The following is a 9,051-nucleotide window of genomic DNA, read 5'->3' as shown; positions in this document are numbered from 1 at the left end:
GGCAAGGAATACGATCAACACCGGAAAAAAAACTTAAGTTGAGTCCACCGGAAAAGAAAAGAAGACGAATCGATGATGAACTTGACGAGAATTCACAGGTTGAGATAATTGAGGAAAGACTGAAGAGGCTCCGCACGAATGAAATTGATGCTCGAATAGAGACTCATACTCCGGGAAGACAAAAGGGAGGGAGGGCGAGAAAGGCAACTTGGAAGGGGGAACCGGAGAATAACTTTAAGAGAAAAGCACCGGTTGAAATAATTGAGGAAATAATGCAAAGGCTTCACACGAGTAGGATGGATACTCGATCAAGGACTCCGGCTCCGAGAAGAAAAAAAGGTGGGCGGGTGGGAAAAAGAAGACAACTGAGGGCGACATGGTTTCTGTTCAGACGACGTTGCTTCCTCGTCCGAGAAAGAGTTGAGGATTGATCTTGGCAAATACGAAGAAGATCGAATCAACTTGACGAGAAATGCACCGAAGGAACAAAGCTGACAACGCAACGATCGGAAAACTGACTGCGTGAACCTAAAGAAAAATTTGAAGGGGAAAAGAAGTAATTCAAAACACCTACGTCAAGATTCCTCACCAGAGCGACGAAGGGGCTGAGGAGTAAAAAGAATTCCTACTTTCCGATATAACTAGACTCCGAAAATGGTTTTCTTCTAGACTCGACAACGGCCATGCTACGAACAATCAAGGGGGGCTCCTATGGTCGGTCGAGGCTCTGATACCAACTTGTCACGCCCAATATGCGATCCTATCAAAGAGGAACTTGAAGATCCCACCAAGGATAGGGTCGCATATTGAAGACGCTTTTGCAAGGTGGATATCATTACATCGTATCATTACATAATAGATGGGGATACATACAAAAGGCATACAATGCCACATGAATACAACAACTTCATACACAAGAGCAACATCCGACTACGAATGAAACACAAACAAAAACTCAAACGACATCCACCCTGTTAGCCCAGACTGCCAACCAGGAACCTAACCCCTAAACAAAGAAGAAGCAGAAGAAGAACTTCAAGACAAGCATACATCGCTCTCACGTCATGATCATCGCACTACCTGTACCTACAACTGGTGTTGTAGTAATCTATGAGCCACGAGGACTCAGCAATCCCATTACCATGGATATCAAGAATAGCAAAGCTTAAAGGGTATGGAATGGATAAGTGGTGAGGTTGCAGCAAGCGACTAAGCAATTATATGGTGGCTAACTTACGAGTACAAGAATAAGATGAGAAGCTACGCAAACGGTCGCAAACTAGTAATGATCAATAAGTGATCCTGAACTACTTACGTTCAAACATAACCCCACCATGTTCTCTTCTGGACCCACTCGAAAAGAGACCGTCACGGTTACGCACGCGGTTGATGTATTTTAATTCGAATCTGGTGTCAGTTCTCTACAACCAGACATTAAAAGTTCCCATCTGCCACATAACTGCGGGCATGGCTCTCGAAAGTTTAAACCCTGCAGGGGTGTCCCAATTTAGCCCAAGACAAGCTCATGATCCGCGGAGGCAATCCTCCATCGCGGGACATCCGATCAGACTCGGGATCCCGGTGCACAAGACATTTCGACAATGGTAAAACAAGTCTAGCAAGATCTCCCGGCGTGCTGAAACCCTGATAGTAGCCACGCGTATCTCATCTCAGGCCACGAAGGATGAGCAAAGCGAACAAGTACCAGATACCCCAAGTTGCCAAGGGGCAGTCCCGCACGATGCTCTAGTTTGGGACCAACACCATCAGCACTAGCCCCCCTGTATTATGTAGAACTAGTTGACCCGTTGCGCCAAATGGCGCAGAGACCTGCTGAAGACATGTTGTCGATGAAAATAGTTTCATGCTGCAAGAACCTTCAACTAAATCATATGCTATTTTTAAACATGTTTATTACGTTGTTAAATAATAGTCTGGAAAAAGGGAAACTTTGCATAATATGAATATGTTCAGTTTGAAAATATGGGCACTATGATGAGAGAGTAAAGTTGGCATGGTTGTATATCATGATGAGAAACCTGGCCATGCATATTTTTCCTGCAAAAAAGAGGAAAAAAGATAAGAAACCTAAGAAAAAACATGTCTTTGTTGTGCATATACGGAGATATAGGGATCAAGAGGTATTAGGATAGCCCATATGTTATTTAGCCCAACCCACGTAGAGCAATGCCTGTGGCCCGTGAGGAGCTGAATATGAAGCAGCAGGGGATGGAGCCAGCGAAGACTATCTATCCCCTTCGTTTCTTTCTCGATTCGTCAGCCGGGTAACAAATGGTGGAATCCATGTTCAGCATGAAAAGAAATTCCATATTTTAGTTGTTTTAGTAGCGGGCAAGCATATATGATAACAAATTTAACCCCCTTTAATAAAAAAAGAGACTTGTCATCTACAATGAGATATACTTACACATTTTAATTTGGTAGTAGAGTCCCATTTCAAGACCATGTCATGTTGAAAAAATGTGTATTTTTCAATAATCTCCCGTTGCGCCAAATTGTGAAAAGAACCACACCATACGTGCTTTAAAAATATTCCATTTATCAGTATTGAGCAAGCACATATGGTTACTACAACCAGTATATAAACAAAATGAACGGGAGCTTGTATAAGGATAACCAAAGTTCAAAAGAAAAAAGTGTTGTATGTGTTGTTTTTCTGATGATTTGGGTCTTGGAACACCTGAATAGGCAAGCACAATATTGCAAGTAAGAAAATGTGAAACATTGCTAATAACTTGGCTCATATACATGATAGTTTTAGGTCATACAAGCAGTGGGGAAAAGAAAAGCAGTTTATATGTGATGAAGCAAGCCTAAGTCAAATAGGTAATGCCCATACAACCAAATTCATCACAATGGATGGATTTCAGTCCTAAAACTGGAAAGTAAATATGCATAGCAGAAGTAAATCGTAGAACGTGGTTTATACACAGCACAATAGTCTTCCTGTGAGTACAACTTCTACCACACATCGCCTATAAACAAAAGAAAAGATAACCATGAGTTATTTGTACTTATAATAGAGCAACATCACAACAGAAAAGATAACCATGAGTTATTTGTACTTATAATAGAGCAACATCACAACAGTTCTAGTTATCCACATTGTTACATTGCATATATATAAGAGACGTCGTGCATGTACCTAGCGGACTGAGATCCAGTGACTTGCCTCTAGCAAGTCACATTGTAACTGGCCCCCTCTCATCTGCCGTCCAATGCAGATCCAACGCATGAGATTTGCCCAAAGCAAAACAGCCCACACCTGCAGACTTGGCAAAAGCACAACTACACAAGCATAGAAACAGGGCCGACATGGCACTCAAAACCTCTTCAGATTGCCCATTTTCACAAATGCTAATGCTAGTACATAATGACAACAGCAGCAAAGCATCAAGATATTCCCAATTACATATTTCACAGCCCACATTTGGCTTAATAAAAACACAAGAAACTGTCCAAATTGCATATTATGTACGGCAACAACACAACACTGGAACCTGTCCAAATTGTATAGTTCTCAGCCTACACTTGCAGGATTAGTGAATACAGAAGAAACAATGCTAGTAAAGTAATGGAACCTTTTCAAACTGGACAATTTTGACACTGAACACTGGATATATTAGGCAAGTATAGTTGTACACTTGGCTATAGTTTAATCCAAAGAGTGAACTAGATGCACACATGAGCAGAGATAGGCTAAAATAAAATCAGTACATATACAGGGTTTGCGCTTTGGCTCACGATCAGTTTGTGCTTTCCTTCTAATGCCCTCATTGGAACACACAAATCTGTGTGAAGTCGCTTTTCCATCAAACTTGCATCTTTTCCTCACCATATTCTACCCAAAACACCCAAGCCTCATCCGAATCTATGAACCTCATACCAACTTGAGGTGTCCTCTTGCCAATTTCTGCCATTGCACAACACTTTCAAAAATGCATAACACCCGAATTCTGCCAAAATTCAAAACAACATGTATAATTAGTGGTGGACCGATCTGCTTATTAAACAATGCAAGAGGACAAACACGGATACAAAAAAGGAAGCATTGGAATCTCTGTAAATTGAAATGCATACTGCCACCAGTACATATACAGGATTGGGTTTCATGTGCACACTACTTAATAAACGGAAACTACTACTCCCTCCGTTCCCAAATATTTGTCTTTCTCGACATTTAAATGGACTACAACATATGGATGTATATAGACAAATTTTGAAGTGTAGATTCACTCATTTTGCTTCGTATGTAGTCATTTGTTGAAATCTTTTGAAAGACAAATATTTGGGAACGGAGGGAGTAGTCATCATGGCATGACCATCATAAACAAAAATTGCAGCGAAGCAGAAAATGTGCAGGTTTCATGCCCTCTCTGATTTGTTACTTGTTAATAAATCAAACAATGTTTCAGACATGGGATGTTGTATACTTGTTACTAATCAAACAACAATGCAGAGAAGCTATCTTGTAGTATACTTCCATTGCACCATGAGCAGAGATAAGCTACAATTTCAGAAAGGCGAGTCAAGATGCTGCAGATATGCAATTTTATTAAGATAAAAAAAACCAGTCAAGCAGAACATATAGTGCATTTATACGGCTGATCTGGTGTACCAGTAAGAACAACTTCAACCAAAGTAAAATTCAGAAAATGTTGTAGTCTGAATATGAACACCAGGAGACTCACGACAGAATCATCCAGAGAGGTTCCTGTCGAATTGTGAGGTGCAGTGGCGGCGGATCTCCTCCCTCCTCTACAGCGACGTCGGAGCCCCTCGTCGCTCTACTCCATGGAAGCGTAGCTCCTCTTCCGCGACGGCGCCGAGCTGCCTCGCTTCCAGGGGCACTTGCGCAGCTTTCCTCTCTCTGCCTGGAGTCTCCCCTGCAAAAAAAAGGTTGGCTCGTGAGAAGAAGCTGCTCCCTATTTTTACAACATGACCAACAGAAGAAATCAATCCTCAGGCATTCTGTATTTGATTCCAGTGCATTCGAAATACACGCCTGATCATCAATAAAGTTCTTTAGGTACATCATTTATTTTGAAACAAACATATACTTTTGAGTTAGTTTTAGCTGTTCAATGCCTGAACCAAACAATGATTATCACTATTAATCCATACATAACAATAATCATAGCTCGAGTGCTTAGCTGTGTACGACCTATGTACATGGTTAGAAACCTACAATACTTCACATTTTAAGGACTCCTCACCCGTATAGATGGAAATGAACCTTCAGAATGTGATATTACTTGTTTCTTTTCTCAGCAAAACAACTCATGGCTTTTGTCCGTCCTTAAACAACTCCCCATTGCTGTTTCTTTTCTAGCTTTATAATAGAATAAACCACCCCGGAATTTTAGAGAACTCATGCGTACAATATGACAACTTATTAAAAGACAACATTGCCTAGCATGATTCAGAATTCACCACAGAATGTAAAATTGGTAATGGTTACCAAGATGAAGACATCATATAATGCATCTTCTGTAAAGCAAAGAAACCACACATCTATCTTTCCCCTTGAAACTGAATGAACCGCAAGACCAGCCCAAAAGGAGATTCTACTACCAATATCCTCAAATCAGCAAAATAAAAATAAGCACCATATTTTCACTACCGTTCAAACATGCCTCACTGGAGTTGAAACATAAGTAAAGCAATAGTTTTTTCCGTCGAACTCTCACACACACCTTTCAAGAGCAAAACAAACTTTCTACACACTACTGTTCAAGAAACAACAAGGCCGCAATAATTCATCATGCTCATGTCAAAACCTACCAACTCTTCTTTTATGCATTAAAATGATTTATACCAACCACAAATATCCGATTGTCCATTGCATCAGACAGGTTATGTGCATAATGCCATTGTAAAAAAAATATAAGAATGGACATGAGAGAAAATAAACCCTGCTTCTCAGCATTTTGGATCTAGGTAAAAATGGCAAATTTTAGAAATGCTAAATGTTAGGAACCACTATGTGATTCAGATTAATGTTCTTAAATTATTTTATGTACTAGTTCTCACACTGCCTATGTAAAAATGGCAAATTTTAGAAATGCTAAATGTTAGGAACCACTATGTGATTCAGATTAATGTTCTTAAATTATTTTATGTACCAGTTCTCACACTGTCTATCAATCTCCTGATATGCTCAATGAATAGCAGAGAAAAATAACTGCCGAGGGGAGTACGCCCTGCTTGTCAACTTAGGTTTCTTTACCTCGGTTGGCTCCTGACGTTGTTGTCTTTCCCAGCTTTAGACTTCTTTTGTCCATAGCAGTAGTAAAATCCTATATGGCCAACAAAATCAAAATACCCTTTACTAATCTACTGAACTCAACAAAATCAAAAGACCCTTTTACTAATCTACTGAACTCTACGACATCAATACAACAAAAGAATTATGGGGGCTCACAAACGACATGGCCCAGTGGTCATATGCAAGGCTTGTGCAGTTAGGCAAAACATCAATAGAACAAAAGAATTATGGGGCTCACAAAAGACATGGCCCAGTGGTCATATGCAAGGCTCGTGCAGTTAGGCAAAACATTTTGAATGATTCGGAGATTTAGCAGTTGATAGCCAAATCAGCAGCATAGATCATAGCCAAGATCTGGTCCCTACAACACGAAGCCTCAAACCTATGAGCAGATCGGGCCAAGAGAAAAAAGAAAAACACTGAAACGGAAAGGGATCGTGAGACAGGATGGAGACCTGGAGGTGGACGTTCCTGTGCAGCGCCGCCGCTAGCCGTGGCGGCTTCCCTCGCCACCTGCTCATCCAGTTCTCCTGCATGAAGGAGAGAGATGGAGCCGGGTCGGGCTGCTCCTTCCCCTTGTCCCGGCTGCTGCACTGCTAGGTGCGGAGAGAGAGAGGAGGAGCAGCAACAAGGACGCAGCGACGAGGCAAAGACGGGCGGCGGGCCTCCTTCATCTTCGGCACAGATGCACCCCACCATAACTGGAGCTGCTCTTCTCCGGCACGGATCCACCGTCTGTGTGCACCTATGGTGGTGGGGGGGATGGGTAGGAGGCCATGGAGAGGCTCCTAGTGCAGAGGCCATGGCGGAGAGCGAGGAGGAGAGAGGGGCTATGGGGATCGAGGGGAAAGGGGCTAGGGTTGTGCGGCGGCTGGTGTGGATCGGGACGACCAGGGGAGAGGATGGGATTAGGTACGGTGCGAGCACGCGGAGCGGATCGGACAAAGCGTTTTGCACGCAAAAACAAGCAACCCAACCAATGAGTGCATGGCGTGAGCCCACCCGTCATTGGCCAGCAAAAATAACTGCGAGGTGAAAATGGGTTTTACTGCTGTGAAGATCCAACGGTTCAAACTCGCCCGAAGGCAGATCCGACGGCCAACGAAGGCCCAATCGGGGGAGCATCCTGGAGGTGAGTTGGCTAGCCTCTTTTTTGTTTTAGATTACTCCTCGGGTAGTGCTAACTCCTTATGCGTCATGTTTATTACTGAATTTAGTTATTATGTTGGGCAAATAGTAAAACCAATGTTGGGCCTTACTGGAAGAGTTTTATTTAAAGCAAACTGTCAAGAGGGGCCCATAAAACCTCATCGTGTTAGGGACGCAAACTCAAGGAACATGACACCGGTATGATGAAAACTAGGGTGGCAAGAATGGAACAAAACACCAGACATAAGGCCGAGCCTTCCACCCTTTACCAAGTATATATGTGCATTAATTAAATAAGATATATTGTGATATCCCAAGATATCCATGATATCCATGTCCCAACATGGAACAACCTGCACCTGCACCTGCAACTAGCAACGCTATAAGAGGGCTGGGCAAAGTGGTAATATAGCCAAACAACAGTTTGCTGGGTAGGTGGAAAAGGTTAGAGGTTGTTTCATGTCAATTTGGGTGGCTTGATAAACAAGTGGTAGGAAGCGCGACATAGCGATAGCATCGAGACAACTAGCATAGCAATGATAGTAGTGAGATCAAGGGTAATGGTCATCTTGCCTGAAATCCCACTAGGAAGAAGAACGAGTCCATGAAGTAGACGGACGGGCATAGATGAACAGGCGTAGTTGAACGAATCCACATGATCGCAACGAAACATGAACTATCGAGAAGAAGCACAACCGAAAAGAAGCAAACAACTCGGTAAATACAGAACACATAACATGGCATGATGCTCAACCAAGTATGATGCATGACAAGATTAAATGTTGTTACTCATGGCAGAGATGAAGCATATGAAAACTACCTAGCTAGGCAAGTTTAAATGAGGCTGGAAACAATAAACAACAATTCCAGAAAATCCCCATGCGCATATTTCGTATTTGCTACTGTTCTGCCCTAAACCATATTTTAATGTTGTTAAACAGCAAAATAAAGTGCACCATGTTAATCTATGCATTTTCCACCCCATTTACATATGAAATTTATTTAATTCGAAGCTACGGTTATTTAGTTATGAAATAAACCATTTTAACATGTTAATTAAGCAAATTAAATGCAAACAACAATTTAAACATTTTAAACATGGATGAAAGTTGGATATTATGAAACTAGATAAAATTCTAAGCATTTTACATATATAGTTTGATTAATTTGGATGCATGCATATTTAGTTATTAACAAAACAAAACAGGGGCATTTATGTAAATATGCAATGCACTTGAAAAATACTAAAACGAGAGAAGGAAAAAATATACGTGGGCCGAATTGCAACACAGTGCAGCGGCCCAGGAGGAGTTTTGGCCCAGCGGTTGAGTGTGTGAGCAAAACTAAAAGAAACAGAGAAAAACAAGGGCGTAGACGAACAGACGTAATCGAACGAATCCACACGATCGTAACGAAACATGAACTATCGAGAAGAAGCACAACCGGAAAGAAGCAAACAACTCGGTAAACACATAACACATAACATGGCATGATGCTCAACCAAGTATGATGCATGACAAGATTAAATGTTGTTACTCATTGCAAGAGATGAAGCATATGAAACTACCGCTAGGCAAGTTTAAATTAGGCCGAAAACAATAAACAACAATTCC

General features: G+C 41.6%; 1 protein-coding gene across 2 annotated transcripts; it reads right to left on the bottom strand.

The window, feature by feature from the left end:
- Positions 1-2,721: 2,721 nt before the first annotated feature.
- Positions 2,722-7,226, bottom strand: LOC119329729. 2 transcript variants are annotated; one of them, XR_005159723.1, is made up of 6 exons: positions 6,745-7,226; positions 6,528-6,650; positions 6,251-6,320; positions 4,713-4,907; positions 3,167-3,977; positions 2,722-2,996 (listed from the first exon to the last, which is right to left on the bottom strand). XR_005159723.1 is itself a non-coding variant. In XM_037602805.1 (4 exons), exons 1-4 carry the CDS (start codon positions 7,091-7,093, stop codon positions 3,902-3,904), a joined length of 690 nt encoding a protein of 229 aa, XP_037458702.1. In that variant the 5' UTR covers positions 7,094-7,217; the 3' UTR covers positions 3,463-3,901. The 2 variants fall into 2 exon arrangements, 1 of the variants encoding a protein (XP_037458702.1); XM_037602805.1 differs by lacking the exons at positions 2,722-2,996; positions 6,528-6,650 and having other exon boundaries at positions 3,463-3,977; positions 6,745-7,217.
- Between the last annotated feature and the right edge of the window lie 1,825 nt (positions 7,227-9,051).

Source organism: Triticum dicoccoides, chromosome 1B (genome assembly GCF_002162155.2).
Source record: "Triticum dicoccoides isolate Atlit2015 ecotype Zavitan chromosome 1B, WEW_v2.0, whole genome shotgun sequence".
Lineage (NCBI taxonomy): Eukaryota > Viridiplantae > Streptophyta > Magnoliopsida > Poales > Poaceae > Triticum > Triticum dicoccoides.
The sequence above is the reverse complement of the archived record's forward strand: the minus strand, read 5'-3'. Positions and strand labels throughout refer to the sequence as shown.